We start from the raw sequence: 26272 nt of genomic DNA on the forward strand, positions 1-26272 counted from the left end.
GGGACAATAGCAGGGCACAAAAATACAGACAAGCCAATGAGTTAATGCTACTTAAATACAGTTTTAAATATTTTTTTACCTGATTGCCATGATCTATTTAACAAGTAAAAGTTGAAGGATTCCAAGTTAACCCCTGGATTCTTTGGTTTTTAAATGAAAGCTACGTTCATAAAAAAAAAAAAAACTGGACTCACCTGGTGTAAAACATTCATGCTGCTAAACGTATACATTAAGCCATTCTATCAGTGGAAATAGTATGCACAATGCCATAGATCATCTGTTTGTATTCTTGAAGGTTGTTCCACCCAAGGGATTTATTCTGCGCCTGTGCTGAAAAAAAATAAAAACCTCTCGAGAAATCCAGCGAGGACAATATCTGGGGAGATGCTCTACAGCACAATTTTTCTTGAGAAATTAGGTTGCCTCGCATTCTTTCAAATCAAAAGCAGGATACTAAAGATTATATTGTTTTTGTCCGTCTTTTTGGAATGGGTGCCTGCTAGGAGTTCCCAAAAAGGGTCAATAAAAGGCTGGGAAATGATAAGAAATGCACAAAACACTTTCTTTGTTATCTGGAACATTCCATGGGTGAACATTCTCATTGGGGAACAAGTCAATCTAATGAATTGGCATGAGAGGAACTTGGCCGAAAAGTTCCGTTGGTCAGAAACAACAATGTGGCAAGTTAAATCTAATTCAGCACTTTAAGAGCTTTTCTATACTACATCCCAATGATTTCTTTTTTAAAGAATGAAACATGTCAGAGTTTTCATTTTTTGAAAAGCAGTGCTGGCATTAAAGTTCAATTTGAGTAAATATTTTTTGGGCAAAAGTAGTAGATTAGATTGAAAATAAATTATTTTATTCTTGTTGTCTATTCAGTTTCTTTGTTTGGAGGCAAATTGTTGTGATCTTTTTACAATTTTACACAATATGCCAACTTAATGGATGCGGTTGAAGGGTAAAATTACAAAGACATTGCAGGGATGTCAGACTTTTATATTGCCGCAGACTGTTGTTTGGTTTAAGGTCTCTTGAAGGTAACGCGCATGAAATCAATCAGCCACCAGCTTTTATTTTATGTTTTTAAAAAACACTTGTGACAGGGATCTTTTGTGTCTCTGTTGAAGACATGGTTTGAAGTAGTAAGCCAGCATTAATTGTCACTTGAAATCAATAAAGTTCTACTAGAAAAACCTTGCCAACAGCGTACCACTGAAGAAACATCAGAACTGTAATGTGACCAATTTAAAGTAAAGAGCCAGGAAAACAGAAAAACCTAAACACATAAACATCTTTTGTAAATGGTGGAGTGTAGATTATCAGCAGCACAAGGATCACACTCTACAACACCTGGGTAACTATGTCATGTATTTTTTTCCTACCATTTCATTATTAAAACCCTAAATTGAAGATCTATCTCAGCTAAATAAATATCAAGTCCAGACAATCCACCAAAAAACATTTCCCACATTCACATGAGTACATACAATATAATGGGAGTCACCAAGAGAACTATTAAAAACATCTTTTCCAAGTAAAAATGCAAATGCCCATCAATGATTGCCCTGAAGCAGAGACACATCTATTTAACAAGATGTGTATTACTGTACAATTTAACTGCAATTCCTATTAAATTAGATAATAACCAAAATATTAGAAACACTACTTCAAATTATAGTATGCATTGCAGAAAACTGAGCATCAGTATATCTGTTTATGTAGACTCAATTGGGAAGGTATACTGGATATATTTTGTATGTAGTTGCATTAAAAATGGTCAAATAAAAGACACTTTCAGTTTGCAGGCTGCTGCCAATGTCATGTTCCAACATACAGATCAACATGTGCATTCGTAATTGTCACTTTGGAGTGCTATTCTTACTCTATTCCCATGCAGATCAGCACAATGTAGATTTGCATCAATACAACTGGCCTGTTTTCAAAAGCGACTGTCGAAATTAATTTGAAACTCACTTTCTCATTAACTCCTGAGATATTGCTAACAAGTTACTTTCTCATGTCAAACAGTTGATAATCATGTGTCATGTTCATTGACCTCTGTATTGATCTATTTTTTCAAACTGCCCGCTCCACAGTCCCCTTCCTTAGTATCGCAATCACAGTATGCATGTGAGACCAGACCAATAAAAATCACCATTCTCATTTTTCTTACTGAAGATGAATTATTCAATTTGGGTGGGTATGTAATGGTCCTATAAAAGGTGGAATCAATTGAGCAATGGCAGATGAAAATACCCCTTACTCTGGAGTGTTTGTTTTTCTCTGTTGTGCAACTCAAGGAAATCAAGGCCATTTCTAATTATGATGTCAACTCATTTTCTACAAACTGATACAACCTGTATTTTGACTCAAATGTCGCTTTGCAATTATCGCCATAGAATCTGACTGCCAGTACTGCCTACTTTTTCTTTTTTTCACCCTCTATTCGACAGTGACGGAAAATGCATTGCTGCGGGTTTAATTTTTTCTCTCCTGAAAACATAAACACATAAATAAAAAATCCATGAAATGCTCTCCAATCATCACATATTTACTTCGTGACAAAACAAAATGGAATCGTGATGAGCAATTTAAGATCAAGGATAAAAGGCAAAAAAAAAACAGCTCACATGCGCTAAGGCTTTAACAAATAACTTAGCAGCTGGGGGAAAAAATACAACCTTGGCTTCTATTCCCCCTGAAGAAACTGTAGTTTACATGGATGGTTGCATCACTGCACTTTGCGGCAACAACACTGATTGTTAATCAATAAGCCTGTGGAGAAGCTTTAATAGGTCGGTCTTACAGTTGCGTTTGCAGATTGCACCAGTTTGGTTTCTACCGTTGGTAGAGTTGATTAGAGGCGGAGAAACATTTTGTCCCAAGGGCCAAAATTCGATTGAGGGATTGGGCGAGAAACAAATGGATGGCATATTTGTTTGAATTAATACATGTGAATTAATACATGTAAATCAGTAGAGATACTCACATTCAGTTTCAGCAAGGACAGGGTTAAGGTTTGATCTAAGGGTGTCCAAACTGGTCCTCAACGACTGCAGTGGGTGAAGGTTTTCGATCCAAATGATAAAGAGGATACATTTTCACCAATCCATTTTTTTAACGGTGCAATCGTTTGATTGCAGTCAGATGCTGCTCGTTTCAGGAGGAACCTCATTAGTCGGGATAAAAGTCTGCAACTATTGCAGAATGGTTTCTGTTGGTTTGAAAATGCGGCATTATAAAAGTCAGACCATTTTAGAGACTTGAATTAGATTTTCATGCTTTTGCGATAACCCCCCTTTTTTTTCAAAGACCTAACCAACAGCTGAAGTTTCTGCACAGGCCATTTTTGAGGTTTCTGTTTACAAAAGAGAATATTCAAAACATAGGTTGGAATACAGTCTAATCCTAGTTTCAAAATTCCAAGGGATTTCTGTCAAAATGAGTTCAAGCCATTTAGAAACTCACCACCACTTCTGAGGTGAGTGGGCATGTATTAAGCAGGAAGTGGGCAGGTACTTGCATAATAAGGTGATATTCTGACATCATATCACTCCCACTTCAAATCTGCTCACTGGCAGAGCTGATTGCCACAAATATGTAAAGAACATACATATGGGCCATATACTTATGCAGGGAATAATCACGCAAAATATTACAATAGTTCTCGTCGATTTATTATTCCAATCATGCATCTGCTCGGGTCATACTTACTCAAAACACAGGCTTTACAGACAGTCTGTCGGCTAAAAGTTATCTTTAGAGTTGCAATTTCATCATCATGGTAGTATTCATTCATCTCATTCATCTTTATCATGTAACGAGACATTCGCCAGGTCACCAAAAGTAGTGAATATTTGTCATGTCTTTTTTTTAAAGATATGGTCTCAAAAATAACATTAGGAGCTGATTAATTGAGTTTATTATTCACTGTGGCATCATTCTTATTTCAGAGGTGATAAGGACCGTCTGGCTAAATGGAAATACTGTGAGTTAAAAGGTGTTGTACATCAAGATCCAGTGACAGCCGGTGACCCTGACTTATTTTCACAGTGACCTTCCGAGAAGCTTTGCGGACGGACCAGTATTGGACTGATAAGATTCCCTCGTCTCCATTAGCGCACACACACAGTGTTCTGCGTTAATGTTCAAAATCAGTGGTGTCAAACATACGGCCTAGGCGCCAGTGTTGCCCTACTAGAGTGACCGATCCGGCCCGTGGTGGTGTTCCGCCTGACTTGTAGCTAATTCATACTGTACCTACAGAATCAAATGCTTTTTTTACGTGTGATGTAAAACTAGTACTTTATGACTTCTGTGATTGAATGTATGCACTATTGAACTTTGCTAAATTTCTTATATTTGTTCTTTCACCCACCTGCTGTGCCATCAATGGCAGCCAATGTGGAAAGTTCCCCAAAACAGTTAGAAATGATTCAAAAATTACAGAAACCAACCTGCAACTACCCTCGAATGACAAGGAAGTGACACAAAATTAACTCACTGCCTTCCACTGACATAGATAGAGGTCCAATTCACTTAAACTGGCTGTGGATGCTCATCTTTCAGAGCATTTGACGGCAAAAGGCGAAGGAACGTTCATTGGCCCCTCCCACTTAAAATGGATAGGACATCTAGCGCCATCAATAACGGCAATTAACTTACTACCTTTTTATGGCCAATAATAAACTGGTCCGGCCCACATAAGATCTAGTTAGCATGGATTTGGCCCGCGAACCAAATTGAGTTGGACACCCCTGAGGTAAATCATCGCGTCAGAGCTCTGCTTTGTCCTCGTGTTAAATGTGAAAGGCCTTCTTTTCAATACTGGCCTTCACTGTGAAACCTGATTAGTTCTCTTTCAGGCAACACATGGCAGCAGCGTGACATATGGGGTTCTGGTGTAACGAATAGTAATGAAATGTGTTCAGATACTCTTACGGCGGTGGTCAAGAGAGTGAGGGGAGGGGAGGGGTCTGCTTCTAGTAAAGGCCAAGCGACAGCATGAGGAAAGAGCAGGTGGAAGAGAATTGAAGAAGGTAGCAGCAATCCTCATCCCGTCATGGCTGCGGGTATTAATAATTCAGCAGACTCTTTGAAAAGTACCACAAAATAGATCCTCAATAATTTAACGGGTGCAACGCGTTAATTCGAAATATCAATAATTAATGAGATTATCCTAAGCATTGGACTTAGATCCTCGTGTTTTACCCTAGTAATCGATTGACAAACATTCTTTTGTGGATTTGGCGGTATACGCTGGCCGACCGAGACAAGGGAATTCAAGATAGGCTGTAATTGTTATTCCGGAAGTGTCTCAGTGTCACTGCTGCTGCCATGGCTAGTATTACCGGAGACCTACATCTTTCGGTCACTATGAAAAAATAATGATTGGTTCAGAGGCGTTCATTTGATCCTTTTGACTCTGCTGAATGTTGTTTCTCATTAGACTGATCCTGCGCATTTCTGGAATGCTTTGGTCTGCACTCTTGTTTCATATAGTTGCAGTTGTGGGACAAGTTGAAAAGTTAGGATGTCTGGACTCAATCCATATTTCTCCCGCAGTCCAGTCGTAGCCTCTTTGTCCAGCGCAGCACAATGAAGCTGTCCTCGCTGTGAAGGCCAGAGGCATTAAAAATGGCTAAAAGAATTACAGACAAGAGACACATTCTTTCAAGTGGCTTTCATCCCAATCCCTTATAGCTGCCAAACTGTCTGAGTGCGTCTCCTCTTCTCTTCTGCCTGCTTTTGTATTATTAATGCCTGCAGTGTGAATGATGACTGACAACAGAGACAAAGCAAGATTGTGCTGTGGCTGTTTGTGAGTGTGGCTTTTTCCAAAAGATGATAGCGTTTGTTTTGAAAACACTACTAGAACTGTCCCATGGACCAAAGTCATCCAGGCCCACAGTGTAGGATCATTTTGGAATTTGTCAAGACTCGGCAGAAGACGCGATATCATCCTTGGTCTTCTGTCCAAATTGTCTTCCTCTCATTTTAGGGAACAAAAATGTCATGCAGATATCCCCTACGCTCAGATTATGGAAAACAACGAAATATGATACATTAATTATGCAGATGACAAACAAATTTGCATTGCCATCACTAAAGAGAACCATAATCCCATTCTACCGCTGAGCAACTGCAGAAAATTAAACATTGATTCAATGTGCCACATTTTTTTTCCTTACTAAATCTGAAACCGCTTTCCTTTGACGCCAAGAAAACTGATTATAAATCTATCATTCTGCCATTGTGTAAAAAAACAAAAACTAAACCATGAACCACAAAACAAGATAGAAAAGAAGTCTTGGGCTTCATTTTAAGACTATTGCATTAAAACGGTAATTATTTGAAGATTGTGTCGAGGATTACAATGGGTATTCCATGTATTTTTAATCAGCAGACTGAACTATAATAATTTAAGTCTCTTAACAAATCGCAATTTAGAAGAGAGGATCTCTATTGATCTTCTGTTTAGGGCAGGTTCTTGTCCAGACTTTTTTCCCTCCTTTTTGGCCATTAATAGGCTTTCTTAGCCACTTCTTTAAATCGTCACTTGTAAATACAATGCAGAGGGTTTGTCTATCTCTCACACTCCACCTGCTTATTGGGTTTCTGTTGCCTGGGGCATTCAGATTTCCCCCAATGATCAATGTCATATTACAGATGGGCCACATTCAATGTCATCCAGCATAACACCAAATGTTACTTCTACACTCATCATTACCACACAATTATTTTACTGAGGCACAAAGCACAATTTCAGAAACTTTTCAGACTAGGGGTGTAAAATTGGGTAAAAACGCTGAGGACGCATACCAACCAATATTGATCTACTACATTGTAGTCCCCAAAATCAATTTGTTCAGAAATTGGCAATGTTTTTCTCACAACTATCTCTGCAATTTCATCCTTTTGAGTTCCACAATGCACCGCAATTTTGTCCAATCAGCACGACTTTCCTAGAAATTTAAAGGAAAAGAAAAATAATAAACACACAAAAAAGTTTCAACATTTACACCATACTAGTTAAACTGAAACTGAATATAGCGTAACTTGAAATGGAGGTGCAATCTTAATGAATTTATTGACATATATTTTCCTCATTCTTTTGTTAAACAAAGGCCAAAACATTTATATTGTAATTTTTTTCCCTATTATATCAAATGCAAAAATAATATATTGAACCCACTTGCTATTCCCATGCATGTGACAACAAAATGACTTATTTTGTCTCCTAACTGAAGTGTTTGTTTCTTCCTGAGAAAAAGACGACGAGGAGAGGAGGAAAAAAAAAACAATCTAGTAATTGGGGTTTGTGTCATCAGTAAATTGCAGGGTATCAAATTGTTTTTAAAGCGCTGCCAACAACAGCAGCCCTACAGTGCTAATGGTGCATCAATGAAAGACTTCCACATGATCCAGCCCACCCACACGCAATTTAGACCCAATACACGTTACAAGCAAATTTAGGTAAGTGGTTGTCGCTAATTAATTTGTCAGCGTCGTTTTCAAGATGTCAAACCAGGACATTTTAGGACAATGTGAACCCTTTTGGGGTCTTTTGGCACATGAGGATCCAGTTGCAATAAATGGACAATTGCTTTTTTTTTTTTTTTAAACAACAGAATGAAATATTATAGATTTTGTACGCAGCTGTCAAATGGCACCTCCGATGTAACACTGCTCTCATTGAGCATGCCCTGGAGAGTTGACCCACTTTCTGATGCAATTTGTCTCACTGACATACTCCTTCATGTCTCTTTTATCCTGCCAGTCACCATAAATTACTTCGGATGACCTTGGACGGAAGCTCTAGTCAACTTTGGTGTCTTGTCGATGTTGACTTTGCACAAATGCAATTACATTCTGCATGCATCAAAAGGATCAAAAGGATGGAGTTTATATCTTTCAGGAAACGTGCTCACCACAGGGGAGCAGGTGACTATTTTGGGTCATTAATATAAGCAAGTAGTATTACTATTATACTTATTCATAGATCACTTATAGTGTAATTCTTCATTCGCCTGACTTTGGTGCGAGCAGCTTGGCTGTGTAAATTTATCGTCATTTTAATGAATTTATGAATTAAAAAACGATTCATAAAAACTGAATTAATTCAAAAGAATTATAAAAAAGAGAAATCCACACTGGTTACCAAAGTAACACTACAGTACATTTGTTGTATTTTCATGCTATCTAAATAATTGCATGCCATTGAAGGCGGTATTGTCCAATGAAAAGGGGGCAACTGACTATTAATGCTCATGTTTCAATGATAGTTTTAGACGTCTAATCCATTTTTGAACAGGAGATCCAATTAACTAAGATCTAGTCGATGACAGCCAATGACTTGAATGAGTGCCCTGTTAAAACAAAGCATAAAAATATCATAATTCGTGCATGAAAGGGTTCATGTTGCAATTTGTAACTGGCCCACACTCAAACAAAACTCGTGAAAACAGACTGAAAATGCTCTGCTCTGAAACGAGGCACAATAAACATTTAATTCAACATGGTTTTTGAGCACCAGGCCAATGGAAAACAGGTTGATAAATAGTTGTTGACATCAGGGTTCCATAACAATTTTTCCCAATCATAATTTCATGAACTTTACTTGGTGCCATCTGCCGATATTTACCAAGTTAAAACAATGTGATTGTCTACAATGTCTTAGTAAAATAGCACATTAAGATTCAGTGAGACAAAGACTAACCTTGGGTGATTTATTAAAAAATGATATTTGATAAGCTCCAGTTCCCCATGACAGCGAACCGGAAAAAGTGGTGTAGAAATTGACGGATGACAGACTCACAGCTCAAGCAATTTCTTTAGCAAGACCTTTTATGCTGCTTCCATGCTTCTAGCAGGATAATAGAAAGTATTACACAGATGAATGTGTTATTGTTGTTGTGTGTGGTCGATGTGGAATGTGTGATTTCTTTTTTTTCTTCCTATATAACAGAAGTAAATTACATTTTAAGGTTTGCTACACACTGTTCAGTATGTTACTGTAGCATTTCTTTGAAAGAACAAAAATAGAAAATGTGTTAGTCAACAGGAGCCCAAGTTCACTTTGGGAAAAAAAACACTGCCGCCTCAAGTACAGATCAACAGAAATCTATTTCAAATTGGATTTGGGCACTGATGGAAGCATCCTCGCGGCAAAGACAGGTGTAAATGGCTGAGAGGGACAAAGAGATGCAGAGGATTCATCATCCTTGGGGTCAAATTCAATTTCCTACATTCTTTATGAGAGCAGGCATGACATATTGCTATTTCTGTGCAAGCTCATTTAAGCTGGAAGGTAGAATCAGTTGCCTTCCAAATTTCAGAGATTTATGCCATGCACAGAACACATCAGATTTCTTGTCTGCCAGCACACTACACCTTAAATCAAATCCCACTTAATCCAGGAAGCAATATGATACAGTATTTTAGGCACTTACCCACAATCAAGAGTAGCAAAATCTACCTTTCCCTTATTTTTCCTTTTCCTCATTTCCCCCACGACTCAGATTGAAAGGCATTCACACAATACAGAGGTCATTTTTTTGGAAAGCTCTTTGTTAGCCGCAGGGTTCATGCAAATGGAGTTCTGCTTGGATATCACCGCACGACTCCAAAATCTCATATTCAGCCTTCAGCTCTGCTCAGTTATGGCAGCTTTCACACTCATACTGCATCTGCAGCATCTGTATGTACTTTGAAAAGCCAATCTTAAAAGTTACACACGCACAAAACAAAGAAGAAAAAAAAGTAGACGGATTTAAACGCATTTACTAGGGAACAATGGTCCCACTTCAATCAAATCCTAATCATCATCCTTTCATTCAGGTTGCAAAGGAAAGCTCACGTCAACTGCACTGACTCACCTTTAGCATATTACTATATTTGAGAGAAAGGCTAAGTGATGCTTAGAGTTGAAGTCTCATTAGCAGCAGGACGCACTGGGGACCCACCTCGTCTGTATGCACATCCCTGGCAGCCTTAAAGCAAGCGCCCAAGAATCCTTATTAGACAAAGGCAAGCGTGCAAGCAAGAGCACACTGTAGCATCAAAAGCACTCATCTGCATATGAATTGCCGGCAAGACATGCTCATTAGCATTCCACTGAAGTGAAAAGCACGCGTAAATAGCTGTGTTTACCCAGACTTTTCAGATAAATTTTGGAGGTAGTCAATAGAAAGGCAATCGTCTTCAATGTTTTCACATGGGCTGCTTTATTGGCTTTCACGCTGCCCTTTGCAATGCAAATACAAACAACAGATGCTGTGTTTTACACCTTTTGCCCCTCTGTAGGTTAGTGCCACCCGGCGCACTGGGCCAATGTATCAATTGGGCCTGAAGACCGCATTATCCGATAAAGCACAGATCGAGACAGAACGTCTATAAGGAACATTGCACATGCAGTTAACAACAACAGATTCATCTTACAGATTGTCTGCACAGTCGCCACATGCTTCAAGCAAGTCAGCAACCCTCGAGGGAAGAAAAAACAAGATTATGTATTTATCACACAACTGACATTATATACAGCAAGCGGTAGGAGGAAAAAAATAGACAAACGCCTTTGAGTGAATAATGCAATATCAACTGTGATGGCTAATATGTACATAAATGCATCCCTATGTGGTGTCCTACTCATAAAAATGTACTGAAAAGGTTGATTTAATATGATTTTTCCCCTCAATTTTACTGACACCTCATAACAAATTATCAGTCCTGTGGCCCCACAAGGATGTATTTTATGGTAATGTAAAAATTGTACTAAAACGGCAGTTACCCCATATCATGCTGTCTTTTTTCCTGATGAAACCTCCATTTTTTTTTAGACAAGCCAATCATTTCTCTTACCCAGTTACCATTGAGATAATTTGGAAAATTGACACACCGTTAAAGCTCGAGTTATTTTATCACTGCGGTGGAACGTCCACAGTTGAATACCACCAAAGTTGGGCAATTTAAAACTCCGTCACACCTGAGACCACGTGAGATGTCGGCAGATCTCAACAACATTAATGTCAAACTAGGGACCAATGTGTGCCCAGAAAAGGAAATATCTCTTGGAAGTAGCGGTATAAAAAGCAAGCAATTTTAAAATTTGTACCTGCTTAACTGTAATGACATCAAATGTGTTGTCACTTTTTTTTTAATCAAGGGGAGACTGATGGCTTTTATTTATGGGAAATTAAAGTTCTATTAACTCACAGTGACGGTGATAAATGCTCAATAAATTTCGATTAATAGCGGTGAATGATTATTATCATGTGAAACAAAATGTTTCATTATATAAATTCACTGAGCATCCCAGATTTGATTATGGTTGACCTTGAATTAAAAACAGTAAAAAAGAATGAATAGTTTGGTCGAATATTTGGGTTTCTGGAGATTTTTGCCATTTCTATAATATGCTAAGGTTGTAAAAGCTGGTGTCAAAAATATTCCATCACAAACACAAACCTAATCTTTATACTTTGCTAACCCTGATTGAGTGGATCCTTTTTAGACTGACATGTGAAAATGACTACAGAGACCATGTAGCAACATTTCCATACTCTTCCCACGTCTTGAACACAATCATTTGAATGCTCTTGAAATAAACTTTTTAAAGTTATTTTCTCTTTTTGTTTTCTCACTGCTCAGAAACGGGAGACAGCCTATAACATCTCTTTGAAGAAGCAAAAAGACGTGCATATTTTTTGTTCAAATAAGGTGCATGATTATGTCAAAATATTAAAAATACTCAAAACATTACCCTCAAGCTGACAAAACAAGAGACAAATAAACGGTCTATGGCCACCAACGGTTCGGTTCAGCTGGATTGTCTTGTTATCACAGGAACCCGGCCTTAAAATGCACTTGGGCAATTTATCTAAGCCCTAATCAGCCTAGCAAAACTGCACACACTTTTGTATTTTGGTCTCCTCAGTCTAGACATAAATCCTTTTTCTTGGACCTATCTAAAACCAGATGGCAGAGGTACAAACTTAACCAGGGAAGCTTAGACTTCCCCCTTCCAAGTCACTTTGGACACAATGATATTCAAGACTGACCGAGGTGTTACGCGCCAGACATGCAAGCGGTTTTAATTTGCAGCACCGAAGCTCGGACTTGACGCCTCCAATTGCACGCCTTCACATATTAAAGGTGATACCGTTCTCAGGGTGCAAAAGAGAACGAGAGAGAGAGGGAGCATTTTCACACCATAACGGGAGTGAGTCAGTGACCCCTACAACCATATAAGTCATTCAATTGCCCATTCAGACTCCCAATCACTTTCCCTCTGCCATGCATGACCATTTATTTACTGCCTCCTGGCCCACACTGTCTATGACTATTGATCTGACAGTGCTCCATGCTCTGATTTAGAAGCCATGATACGCTCCGCCGTGAGCCAAACAGGAAGGGACTATTGATTAACATGCAGCTCTGCTAAGGGCGTCACAGTCCTCTATGACAATTCAGCTAATTCACTTTCCAACCTCATGAGCATCACATTCACATTTGTCCTGACTCTGCTCTCCTTCGTGCCCCAGCTGGGTCATCTGCTCTGACAATGCAGCCAATGTAGTGAAATCATCCACCCACACGGCTACAATGCATACCAATTGATTCTCAATAGCACGTGCCAATGGTGTTTTCCTCAAACTTAAATTGAGTTACACTATTGAGTGTTTGTGTGTGTGCGTGCACGTGTGGTGGGGTTGCCCAGCATTGTTTATCTAATATGTCCAGGTCGGGGTGGATAGTGGGCCATTCAATTTTGCTGAAACTATTTCTTGGGGGTTTGGGGTGTTTGTTGTGTGTGCTGTACTGCCACCAAGTGAGACTATCGGGCAAAGACACCAATGGTATTAGAGAACTTGTAACCTTTTAATAACAGTAACCATCAACTTCAGTAAAAGAAGAGGGATGTAAAATACAGTATCAAATAATTGATTTAAATCTACTAAATTACATTGCATACAAGTAAATTTTCATCTCTATGTGACGTCAGTGTTTTCGAACACTTGACGTAATCAAAGAATGAAACAAGGCATGTCTTTGGAAAAAAATGAAACAAAAAAAGAAATCTTGTACTTAAAACCCCTTCTGTTGGTAGTTATCTTTACATAGCAGTCAATACTAACAATGTGCTAGACTGCATCTAGCCGTCATATCCATAAATCAACAATGCAAAAATATAATGTAAAAAATAATACAATACAAACCAACTGTAATTTCATAAGGCATTGCCCATTCACCCAAAAAATAACGATTCTTAAGGCAGGTACATTCCTACGGACATCTTTGTTCAATGTATCGCTGTTGAGTTTGATAGGTACCATTGTCCTCCTAATTGCCAATTTCATCTAGCCCAAATTCTACACTTGAGCTCATAAGTTTTCAGAACATTGATGTGACTTTTAAAAAGATTTGAAACCGACTAGACAGCATTTTAGAACAGCACAATCATTATACAAAACACGGTGATAAAGAAAAAAATGATATGGTCCCAGTTTAGCAAATTGACCTCACTATTGCCAATATTGCACATATTCTGCATGGTTATTCCATCTTACTAGCAAAGCTCTGGATATGTTCTTGAAACATATTACACACAAACACTACATATGAAACCATACAACAGTTTAGATGTAATTTTTGTGCCATGAAAATGGACACTTTCTTAATATGTTCAACATTAATGTAACCTTTGACTTACACAACTTATTATTTAGTGAGGGTAAATTAACTGAGATCATGTGCACATGCTCTTTAATGCGTATGTTAAGGATAACCGGTTCTGCGACATGTTGAATGAAGTGTAAAAAAAAATCACATTTATATTCATGTATATGTGTATATATATGTATATATGTATCTATTTTTAAATCAAATCAGTAAAAAAAACTAACCCCTATTATAAAAATACCCAAGTAAATCATCATGTAACGTCATATCAGTGCTAGAATCTATTTAAAGCTTTTGAGCATGTACATTCATCAGCTCAGTTCATGTGTTCAAATAAAATTTTACGTAATATATAACCTAATATATATAACAGCACGTGCCATTTTATCAACATCTGAGCAAGTAGAAAATCCCCACCCCACGACCCAAAACAGATTTTAACAAGTTTGTAACTTTCCTTGTTAAATAGCGAGTTGCACTTTGCCTTTCAACTACAATAAGTCCATTCTCATACATGACATGAGAGGCAGCGATTGTTAGTCTGTTCTCAATATTCATATCTTCAGTTTTCCAAACACATTCGTCCTGTGTTCGTTACTATTTGCATTTTTTAATCGATACTTTGATAATTACTACATTTTTGCAATGATGTGAACATCCCTTTATGCAAGTATGTGGATGGAGTCTTAAAAATGTAACGTTACAAAAATGAAACACAAAAAGAAAAATTGCATTTACAAGCTCGGAATTTCTCTTTTGGCTCAGTAACACAAGTTGATCGACCAAACAAGGCTACTAACACACTGTGAGGTGTTCAAGTAGCTATAAAATATGTCAGAATGCATAGGAAGTTAAAATTTGCAATTCTGTTTTTGTCATAATAACTGTAATCAAATAGATTGTTGTATGCAGAGAACTAATGTATTTTTCATGATAAAAAAAACATTTTTATACAACAAAAACATAAAAAATTTAAAGTGTTGTGGTAAGGTGTTCGGTTGCTGTGTTAAGGTTTTGCTTTTCAGGAAGCGGATCCTCACCAGCCAGGTCTAACGTGGTAGTCATAGCTGTTTTGATCCTCTACAAGGAAGAAAGTGCAAGACTGAATATCCTACATTGAAAACGCTACATCACCCAGCCCGAATACCAATATTAAAATAGTATAATCAATGTGAGGTATAGGCTGATGAATGAAGCTAATGTGAGAAAGTAAATAATATATGAAATTACGGTAAAATTTTAGACTTTGGGCAACGGTGATGTAATCAGAATGGAACACATTTTTGAAATTATGAAGTATTCTTTGACATAAGACTGAATAAAAAAAATAGTGTAAATATTAAGGAGAAGAATTGCTCAAAAATTGTACTTAATTTTTGATGAATTTTACACATTCAACTGCATACAGTAAACTTTTACCAAGTTACTATGTTATATAAAAGTCCACACAGCCTTCATGGACACCCTGTTTAATATAAGAGCTTTAGTAAAATCAGTAATTTAGTTAGAGAATGACTTTAGCATGCCTCAAGCGAAGAAAACCCCACAATTACTGCATTTTACACAGTCATAATCCCACATATCCCCCCCCTACTCACCGAGAGAAAAGAGCCTTTGTTGTTATAGATCTCGTGAATGGCTCCAATGGGAATCCATATTAGCGAGACCAGCGAGACGCCCCAGCCCACCCATTCTGCCCACAATGGGTACCTATACGTCCCATATTGGACAGGAGTGTACTGGACGATGCTGGAAACAAGGATGCACTGCGAATGAAAAACAGCAGGTTTGTTGTGCAGCTGACCTTATCGAGCTTCTCGATTTTTAAAAGTGTTTATGTGTCCAGAGAATAGAAACAGAGTGATCATACATGTCGTATAGAATGTATTTTTGTTGAAAGAAAACCTCACCAACACCAGCAAAGGACAAATCAGCAACCAGCAGACACGAAAGTAGATGTTCACACTCTTTCCGAGCATCTTCTTGATCATACTTGAGAGGCGAGGAACCCCTGATGAAATATGATCAACGAATTACCGTTACTGTTTGATTTCATTAATAAAATTCCAAGTATGTGCACAAAAAAATGCTTCACTGTGATTCTAGTTTCAATAAGAACACTGACAACAAAGGTTGTGACAACTTTTCTTAACTTAAATATTATGACTAAAGTGGTCTATTTTGAAATTCTTGTACATGTAAAATTTTAATGATGTGGATTTAGGGCTACATTAATAAACACGACGTGATTTAAAAGAGGTGTTTACGGAACATGTAAAGGGGAGCTCAACTAAAATGACATGCTTGTAGTATATATGCATTATTTTAATGTTAGTAACTCATCAATAACAGACTACATTTGATGATTAGCAATAAGCTCAACCTTTGCCATTCTGCCAATGTGAAACAAAAGACTAAAAAAAGTTTTAAAAAAATTAACTGAAGATGTACACTACAAAGAGGTGGAATCACATCACTAATGAAGATCTTACCAAAGATCCAGCAGACTGCTAGGACCTCAAAGAAGGCCAAGAACATGAGCGACACCACTGCAGTGTAATGGTCCATCAGTTGAAACACATATATACCTCCCTAAAAAATACAAATTAAAAAAAAGGAAAAATGTTCACCAGTGTTATACATTTGTTTCAAAACAGTTAAAGAGGCGGACAAATTGCTTCCTTACCTTAGTAACATGTGGAATTCCGAGAACAAAGCTAACAATGCAAACAAACAGGGTCAACAACTCTTCTCTCTTAAAAAAGTGCAGAACTTTATCTTTAAATTCATCTTTCATGAATGTCAGTGCAACCTCAACATTGGCAAACTGAAAAAGAAAGAAAATATTGTCTTAAAGTGCATTCTGGAAGGAGGCAATGTTACACAAATATTATTCTTACTTCATATTGTCAATTGTGAAGATTTATCATTAATAACAAACCATATGACCAGTGAAAAGCATACAATCACTTATTCGAATTAGAAGCTTAAAGCGGTTGACCTATTCCGTGCAATAAATATGTGAGCTGGAATTGAAGAGTGGGTATTTCATTAGACTAATAACAACATTTGTGGGTTCTCATTTTGAGAGTAAGGCATGTTTACCTGGCTGTCCAGACCGAGGCAGAGCAGCATGAAAAAGAAGAGTGGTGCCCACAGTTGAAAAGCGGGCATAGTGGAAAGGACTTCAGGATACACAACAAATACAAGACCAGGACCTAAAAAAAAGGGGGTTTGATGCCATTTTGAAATGTGAATTTTATCTTTGTAAACATCCTTCATTGGTGACAAGTAAGGTATTATAATTATGTGTAACAGATGCATTTTTGAGTAGTATATGTTTGTCTAATTCTTGCCAATTCCAATGTAACCACCTCAATCTGAGCAAGAGCTAATTGTCTTTTGTCTTTACATTTCTTTCTATATAAGCAACAGAACTGTTGTTGTTTGTTCACGATTGTCTACGCTAATCTAATACATTTGGATTTTAGGTGAAAAGTTCCTTGATCTATTCATGAGACAAGAAAGAAACATAACACACCCTTGGTAAATCCTGTATAAATAGTAGAGTTGGAAATGTTTCTCTTGAGGCTAATGCAATTCATGGATTGCAAAGACAAAATTGTTAAGGTCATAACTATTAAATTAATTTCTGTTTAGAAGTGATGCAGTACAATACATAGACAAATGGTCCATAGTTTGATCCCAAAAGCATCCAAACAATTAGATTTCCTAAATGTAGAAATATTTTTAGCAGCCAATTACAAAAATATATGTTTTTTTTAAATTTTCAAAAAATTAATTGTTTAGTCATAGTAGTGTTAGAAATGATAAACCAAATCTCTAAAATGAAAAAGATATTAATTAAATACAACTGATAGTGGAAAAAGGGTTACATTTCTGACAAATGGGTTTATTGTCACAACTCTATGGGTTAGCTCTGCTTTATAATATCATTCATTGGTAAATGTGCCTGAAGGTTATTCCTTATCGGATGGAAAATGCGTTTTCAAAAACGAATCATTCTTGCCTACCTTCTGTAGCGATTTTGTCGATAGGAAGATTATGTACATGTGACATGAAGCCAATAGCTGAGAAGATCACAAGGCCAGCCAGAATGCTTGTGAATGAGTTGATAAATGACACAATCAATGAATCTCTGAAAGTGTGAAGGAGTAAAAAGAAAATGTTAGATCATTCAATCAATTGTACCGCTTAAACTCACGAGTATCCCAAGTGACCGACCATGAGCAGGCTACAAAAGTAACAATTAACTCTTATTACTGTAACCCAGTATATTTCTTTGTGTAACTTGTATTTGTTTTAATTCTAATTTTAATTCATCAAAGAAATAACACATTTAGTTGGAATTCATATATCCAATTACACATAAAAATGCATTTGTAATAAAAACAAGGACACTCTCGGGTACCCTTTCCACCCGACTGTGAAGGAAACAACAGGTCGGTTTTTATATTACCTCACAATGTTATTGTTGAAGTTGTTGTAACTTGCCATTGAAATCATTGAACCAAAAGCAATTCCCAGGGAATTGAACACTTGGGCAGCTGCATTAACCCAAACCTGCATAAATTGGGTAGTATTAGGAAAACAAATGTAGCAGATGCATCAATGATAAACATATTCTCTTACTTAACATTGATAGAAAAAATTTAAAAAATGGTCTTAATTTTGGTTTGTTAGATTGTGTGCTAAATTAATGAGTGACTCATTAAAAAGGACAAATTTATGATAGTAAAAAATATCAAGGTATGAAAACACTATAACAAAGTTTTAAAACGTACATTTTGAAAGAGTATTATAATATTATATTGTAGCAAACATGAGCAGAATATATTACCTTGACTTTAAAAATTTTGCTCCAGACAGGGGTCACAAAGAACAGCATACCCTCTTTGGCACCAGGTAGTTGAATGTTGTTAATGAGCAGGGCAAACAAGATGAAGTATGGAAATAAAGCAGTGAAATAAACCACCTACAAGATGGAATAACTCAATCAGATAAGTATAATAAGGTTTTAGAGGTTCAGAATAGAGAATTTTCCAATTACCAATAATTACGAGAACACAATGAGGCAGATAAGACAAACTGAACTTTGCAGGAAATATATAAAAATAAGATCTGACCTTTCCAGTGGATTTCACGCCTTTAAAAATGCAGAAATACACAATGACCCAGGCAAGGAAGAGATAGCCAAAGAGTTCCCACTGAAGGTCACCGATATCTTCAATGCCATTACTTTTCTTCAGAAGCCTGTGACTGGTCACAATAAGAAAGATAATGAAACTCATGAATGTACAGGAATAATCGGAATTCATCGTTAAACCCTGAATAAACCACAACACCCCAGAGTCCTGATTAGTGCTTGTTGAGGTTTGGAGGTTAGACAACAAACCCAGGGCCAAGTCATTATTACATGTTACATAATATCTTTGGGGGTTTTGTGTGATTTGCTGAGTTTTATATACGAAATTTCTCGTAAAATGAGATTGGCACGTCCAGTGCCTCAGAGAAGTACAGTAAACTCTTTCCAGATTTTGTTAGGTTGCAGCTGTATTCCATTTTGCTCAAAATAATACACCAAATGTTTCTAAAGGCAAATTTGCAAAGAAGAGAACTGTGCGGCTTCTTATTTGAAAATTAAAGTAACGTAAATGGCAGATGTCATGTTGGGTGTAAAACTTGCATCACCTTGGTTCTAAAATGATTCTGCCGTGACTTTTTAAGACTGGGCTCATTATCCAGAATGTCAGGTCTTGTGTAGGAAGACACCTTGTGTCACCCATCACCAAGCTCATTAAATTGCTCTCAGCAAAAAGAAGCAGAATTTCATTGAACATAATTAGAAAGAATGAGTGATGAAAGTGCATTTCCATTCCGCAGATATTGTACGCCTAATTGAAGTTGAGCTATGCCATGGAAATAATGACAAAAAGTGAAGCACTGTAAGTAACAAAAATAAATGAAAATGCAATGAATGTGTCTTACTCAAAGTACTGTTGGCTGGCTGACTGCAGGTGTGTAGTGTTGCTTTGGAATCCACTAGAACAGTTTTTAAACATATTCCAGCTATTGTCGCAAGTCTTCCATGGCGGCGTGGCTCCGAAGGAGTTGAACAAATAGAAAAGGGCCCAGCTCATAAGCACATTGTAGTAAGTGCAGAAGACATAGGAGATAACCACAGTGGCAAGGCCGACACCTGTGGTAAAAGATTGCTGTTCAGACAACATTGTGAAAAGTCGTACGATAACATTTGCCAAATAATGTCCTTTAAAGATAAATTGACCTGTTTCAGTATGTAATGTACAGTAAATATCAAAACATCTATACACCCCTGTTCAAATGCCTTTTTTTATGACACTAATCATTTGTTCAGTCATCTTGCATTCTGATTATCTTCACCCCTTTCTCATACAAAAAATCCCAAACCAAATAAATAAAAATAATAAAGAACATCTGGCATTATGACTTGTAACCTAGACAACATAAGAAACAAAAAAGGTGGAAATTATTTGAGGGAGCATTTGAAGGTTAACAACTACTTAAGGGTATAAGTGGAGTTACATTTTTCTTTACTTGCAACGTGGCTGGGGTTGTTACTTAGGATTGCTCAACGACATTCAAACTTGGAAAAATGTAAGTCAGCACATGCCTGCTAACATTTCAAATAGCCCTGTGACACCAGAAAATGTATAGAATGGAGAGCTGACTTTTGAGGGATTTAAAAATGAAAAATGACAAGTGTGCGCTGACTCCAGTAGGTAAGTGCCAGCACAAGTCACAACACGATGCCATGCAAAATTGCTTACGTGCTTATCTAAATTAAAAAACTCCCTTACATTTCTTTTCCAAAGTGCCAGTGGGCTAAAAGTCAAACCATTTTCTCAGTTGTACTTTAGGACAGAGTTGTATAAAATCTTACTTATCCTTTGATATGAAAACAGGTCACTAGGAAAGAATACCCAACCCATTTATTGCACCACACTAAATTAATAAATGATTGGCCTTTTTTTTATTGTACAGTATAAAGAAAGTACTGTGTTTTCAGAAACAATGAATGCAAAATGAATTTGTATTTTAATGCAGTACAGTAATCCCTCGAATATTGCTGTTAATGTAGACCACACATGGCCGCAACAATCGAAAAACTGCAAAGTAGGGTCACCCCACATGTGTATATAAAAAAAGATTTTTTTTCAAATTTCAGTGCTGAGTCCTAGTAGCAGGAGTGGCTTCTGGTTACAAGTTTCAGCATGGATTTTCACATTTTTATGAACTGTAAAAAATTTAAAAAAAAGTTTCTTTAGTGTTGAGTCCTAGTCGCAAGCAGAAGACGGGGGAGTGGCTTCTGCATGCGAGTTTCAGTGTGGATTTTCAAGTTTTTATGAACTTAAACAACCCCCCCCCCAAAAAAAAAAAAAAAAATCTGCAATGTAGTAACACCACAAAAGTTGAAACCGCGATATACTCGAGAGATTACAGTATAACACAGACTAGATTTTTCTATATGATGTGATTAGTTTAAAGGTTTACCACACCAGGAGTGCAATAAACAGCATTGGACTTTTTGATGGTCTATTCGCAATCTGCTAATCTAAAACCAGGCTGCATTTCCATAATATCCAGTAGCAATTTGCATGACTTGGGTCAAACGTTTTGGTAAATATCGCAAGGATGGACAAAAAAAATAAAAACATATTCACAAAAATTGGCCATTTGAAAAAGGGTGTATGATTCATTTTAACCTGTAGTATATGAAGAAGAACACTCAAGATAACCTTTCTTAAACCAGCAATGTTTCTGGTGTAAAAAAAGGTAAGGTTATTTTGTCCTGTGTGAATAGAAATCATAAAACACTGAAAATATATATTAATGTCACTGTCACATCATTTCATGAGTGCCCCCTAAAAGTATATGTTAACATTATTCTCTGTCTTCCTTAATTTCCAATAGGCAAACACCTTGGAGTCCCCGATCAGACCAAATCAGTCAAGAAAAAAAAAGGACATGCAAAATTAATTGGAACAGTTGTTCTTGCTTCACTTCCCCTTTTCTGCCACATTATTACCCAAGCAAGAGCCACATAACTCGAGTGACAAATAGGGGAAAAGCTGTGCCATGTTCAGCCATAATCCAAACCTTAGCGTGATTATTAAGTGATGCACCGAAATGAAAATTGGAAGCAGTACCTGAAAAGATCAAAAGTTAACCATAGAAATGACTGGAAAAGGGGTATGGGGGTATCAGCAATATGGAAAATTGCACAGATTTTCAGGTGCAAATCATTCAAAAGAGTGTAGAGTAAAAACTACCTGTTCTCTGGCCCCTGTTTAGCACAAGGCTTTAAGGTGGAACAAAGGAGTGATAAAACGAGTCAAGGGCCCATGTTTTGATCGGGTAGATAATCTCTGTTTTCAAAAAAAAAAACTATGGAGGAAAAGCCAGTTAGAACAATATAGGTAACATTTTAATGCATAGGGATTTTGCAAGTAGTTGATGGCTGAGCGCTTGAATCCTTTTTGACAGCAATGCCATCATAAACTTGGGAGAACTACACAACTGAAACATTTACATCCCATAGTTTCTGTCATGCCACCTAATTAGCTCAAACTGGGATTTATACGTTTACTGAAATTTGTTTTAACCAAGCAAGTTCTCATCCATCAACATGAAAGAACATTAGATTACATATTGAACAGTGCAACAAAATCATATGTCATTACATAGAACATAATCATAAAGAACAAACAGAGTGATTGGAAAAATAATAATAACAAACATTTAAAAGAGAGCAGACATTAAATGAAACAAATCATGGAGTGATTTTGAAGTGGCAATGAATTCCTGCATAAATCTTGTCTCCAAAGAACAGTGAGTCAACAAGAGGATGTTTATAATGACACAAATCCAATTAGTAAATGGAAACTGTAGTTTGATCTCTTCTTGCACAGTGAACGAGTAAGTCAATATTTTTATGAAATAAAACTTCTCCAAACTGACATAGCAGATGTATCATTTGGGGATAGTTTTAGATTACCTGCATGGATTATTTATCAAATGTAACCAGATCTTTAGCATCTTTAGTAAGTGATCAGTCAAAAACACAAACTCTGAATTGCCCCTAAGTATGAGTGTGAGGGGTTGTGTGTCACCTTGTGCCCTGTAATTGGTTGGCCCCCGCTTCAGGGTGTCCCCAGCCTGGTGCCCATAGTTAGCTGGGATAGGTTCCAACACCCCCTGCGGTCCTTGAGGATAATTGGTTCAGAAAATGAATGACTCTCACGTGCTCTCATTAACTTAACTGAGCGAATGATTCATGTCAAATTACCCAAGAATGTGCAGTTCTCCTTTAGTTTTATTTATAATTTATCATTTTTACATAAAATAGTTCCCAGAATGTGTCCATGGCATTATTTTGGCAAAAATACCCCAGAATTGGGAATTGAGAAATATTTTACATCTTAATTCAGAAGACAGTGAATTTTGCTTTTATAGCGGAGAGTTTTGGCTGATGTGGTGAGCTCCACAACTGCTGGTTGAGCACAGCTTTTTTTTATGATTTTGGCTTACAGCATACTTCTACATGTAGAAGCAGAACGAGTGAGGCCAAGAGTTATGTTCGTGTAAGTGAACTTGCTGAATATTCCACATGTATTGATGGAGGACATGTTCTCAGAGAGTGGCTAGTGAATTTGCGGTAATCGAGGAATTACTGTATTGTGGTCTTGGTCCTTCCTAAAATGGAAAAAATGACTGACTCGTATAGTGGTATGGGTGGCCCACAAAACATGTGGTGACATGAAGTGGAGTTTTAAACCTGCCTAAAATAAAATCCTCAAAAGTTAGACCAAAACAGCTTCTCCCTATAATTCAAAAGATGCAGAACTCACTTGTTGCTTGCAACCTTAGTTCTCACATTTCATGTATTTATGAAAAAAACATCAAAATAACCCTACAGCATCATCAATGATTAAACCACATTCAAATCCGTGAAATTAGTATAATATATATATTTTATTTTAGAAAATAGAGCATTGGCCATTGCTGTCACCTCCAAATAAGGTTTTCAAACTGTGCGGTGACAGAAAGGAATTGAAGTCACCCAGAAGGGAGGTAAATATTTAAGCTGAAAAAAAATGTTCATGACATGAGATGGCTGAAAATCAAAAGAAAATAAAAAGGTGGGGACAGTCGACTGAAAGTTTATCAAATAAATGACTTACCTTTAAACAGCGGGCAGACTTTGGCCAGAGCGTGCACTGGGCCTAGGTGAGTGAACTGTCCAATGGCAAACTCCATAAGCAGCAATGGGATGCCGCACAAGATTACCATAGTGAGATAGGGAACCAAAAAAGCTCCTGAGGCAAAAAGGGAGGGGAGGGGGGTTATAATAATCAAATGACAGCAGATATAGCAGTCAGGACTTAGTCCTAAGGACAGGATATTTTTAATATAACTTTTTAATAAGGGATCATTGCATATCATATGAAAAAATAGATATCAAATCCACTAAAATGTTTTTACAATACCAAAACTTTTCAAAATAAAATCAATATGGATTATAGTTCAAGTAATTGCAAAAAATAAAAATAAACATCCTAATTCAGGTTCAAGCAGGAGTTTTTGGCAAAATAACTGAATAATAAAAACCAAATGTAAATAGTTGTAGTAAATTCCTCTCATTAGTAGTTTGATGGTACTACATCATTTTCAAAAAGTATTTTTTCCTTTGCAAATAAATTCCAATTTCCCGACTTGAATCTGAGACTATCAAACAACTGCACATTTAAAAAAAAGAGTTAACATAAAATATAGATAGTTTTAAAATGGTAAGTTATTAAGATTTCAAAAAATATACATTTATACAAAATATTATTTTGCAATTTTTGTATTTCATAAAATTATCTTAAAGTTAGGTAGAAAACGTATAAGCATTTTGTAAGATGGCAAAGCATGCACAATGTAGTGGATGATATAATTCCGATGTGATATAACCAATAATTTACTGTACCTCCACCGCTATCATAGCACAGGTAGGGGAACCTCCAAACATTGCCAAGCCCCACCGCATAGCCCACGGTGGACAGAATGAACTCCAGCTGCCCGCTCCATTTGGGTCTCGCCACGGTCGGGGTCACTTGGACATCAGGGGTTATCAAACCTTTCGTTTTCTCGTCCTCACTCATAGTCGAATCACCGGTTACTATAGCAGAGCAATAATGAGCCGATGAGACGGAGTCATTGTTTGGTGAACAACGATGGCATCCGTTGACAAAGAGAGGCTGATCCGGTTGAGAGACCAAAGTATGACTGCTTGCTTTAAGGGGATGTGGTTGTTAAGCGACAGGGAAACAGTGAACTAACACATTTTCCACCGGCCTCTTACATCACAAGCCAATGAGTCACAGTTACGCTTCATTTCGAAATAAAACATTAAAGACCAGGGCTGCCATGGTGAAATGGGCAGCCCATAACAGCGGGTGCTTTTGCTCTGAAAACACAAACTGCACCGGAAACTGGCATTGCCTTGTTTTGCTAACTTGTCTTCAGACATCACCACGTGAAACAGAGCCAGGAAACTAAATACTGACTGAACCATTGACATAAATCTTACAAAACTGTTATTGCATCGACGCCATATTAGAAGTGGTAAATGCAAATCAACCCTTGGCAATTTCATTCTTTTATAACTCTTACTCAATTTTGCTGTGTTCAAGGTCAGAGTTTCAAGGCCAACTCAAGATTCATTGAAACATCTCAGGATGTTTGTGTATTATTATTTTTGAATCATCCTTAGTCCACATGCCGATTTGTGCTCTTCCCATCATTTTCATATTTTCTCACACATCCCAGGAGCATCCAACCACCACATAAGTATCCCCAGGGTCGGTTAAAAACATAAACAAACAGCAATGGGGCAATGTACTTTTATTGTGGATAGAGAAGTACACAAAGCAATGGAAAGTCACATAAGTCACATGGTAGCCATTGAGGATGTCGCATAAGTCACATGGTACCCTTTTAGGAGGATGGACGCTTCTGGCATTTTTACTTCTTTAGTTAGGATGCCACACCCAGTATGAAAAACAAAGGAACATATGACACCTGCTGAATATGTCGCTTGATGATGTCTCATTGAACACCGTGCATATATATGCCATTGTTGTTTAATGCAAGTTTTTTTCTCATTTCATTTTTCTCATTTTCTGTATCGCATTATCCCCATTGGGGTCGTGGGGGTGCTGGAGCCAATCCCAGCCTGAACCGACATACTAACCCCTCGCACCAACGGGCCGCATAAGTCCAGTCAGGTTTGTTTATATAGTGCTTTCACATGAGCTGCAGTTATTCCAAAGTGCTTTGCAAAGCACATGACATCACCAAAATCAACAATACATTCGACACAATGAATACAAAGAAACAACACTTCCTGTCCATTCCTACATATAACAACAACACCGGGGCAATAATTCCCAAATTCACCGTGTGTGTTCACCCATCTAATTAAAAGATCCTCTCTAATTATTGAAAAGAGTGCAGTTATCTGTATATAATGTACAACATGTTA

General features: G+C 37.2%; 1 protein-coding gene across 2 annotated transcripts; it reads right to left on the reverse strand.

Moving 5' to 3' along the window:
- Window positions 1-12861: 12861 nt before the first annotated feature.
- LOC144215361 (sodium- and chloride-dependent GABA transporter 1-like) lies at window positions 12862-25063 on the reverse strand. 2 transcript variants are annotated; one of them, XM_077744228.1, is made up of 13 exons: window positions 24716-25063; window positions 23928-24062; window positions 19693-19903; window positions 18831-18963; window positions 18545-18679; window positions 18164-18267; window positions 17718-17842; window positions 16789-16901; window positions 16370-16510; window positions 16176-16275; window positions 15594-15694; window positions 15282-15449; window positions 12862-14763 (listed from the first exon to the last, which is right to left on the reverse strand). In XM_077744228.1, exons 1-13 carry the CDS (start codon window positions 24888-24890, stop codon window positions 14656-14658), a joined length of 1749 nt encoding a protein of 582 aa, XP_077600354.1. In that variant the 5' UTR covers window positions 24891-25063; the 3' UTR covers window positions 12862-14655. The 2 variants fall into 2 exon arrangements, with proteins under 2 accessions (XP_077600354.1, XP_077600355.1); XM_077744229.1 differs by lacking the exon at window positions 24716-25063 and adding an exon at window positions 22017-22131 and having other exon boundaries at window positions 23928-24064.
- Between the last annotated feature and the right edge of the window lie 1209 nt (window positions 25064-26272).

This window comes from Stigmatopora nigra, chromosome 22 (assembly GCF_051989575.1).
Source record: "Stigmatopora nigra isolate UIUO_SnigA chromosome 22, RoL_Snig_1.1, whole genome shotgun sequence".
In the NCBI taxonomy this organism is placed as follows: domain Eukaryota; kingdom Metazoa; phylum Chordata; class Actinopteri; order Syngnathiformes; family Syngnathidae; genus Stigmatopora; species Stigmatopora nigra.

What these genes read in the sequence shown, in the direction of transcription:
- LOC144215361 (XM_077744228.1), bottom strand. Translation starts at nt 24,890, where the DNA reads ATGAGTGAGGACGAGAAAACGAAAGGTTTGATAACCCCTGATGTCCAA. An exon ending in TTCAACAATAACATTGTGAG is followed by an intron (nt 17,843 to 18,163) that starts GTAATATAAAAA and finishes TCACACTTTCAG; the next exon opens with AGATTCATTGATTGTGTCAT. An exon ending in GCCTCGGTCTGGACAGCCAG is followed by an intron (nt 16,511 to 16,788) that starts GTAAACATGCCT and finishes TTTCTTTTTCAG; the next exon opens with TTTGCCAATGTTGAGGTTGC.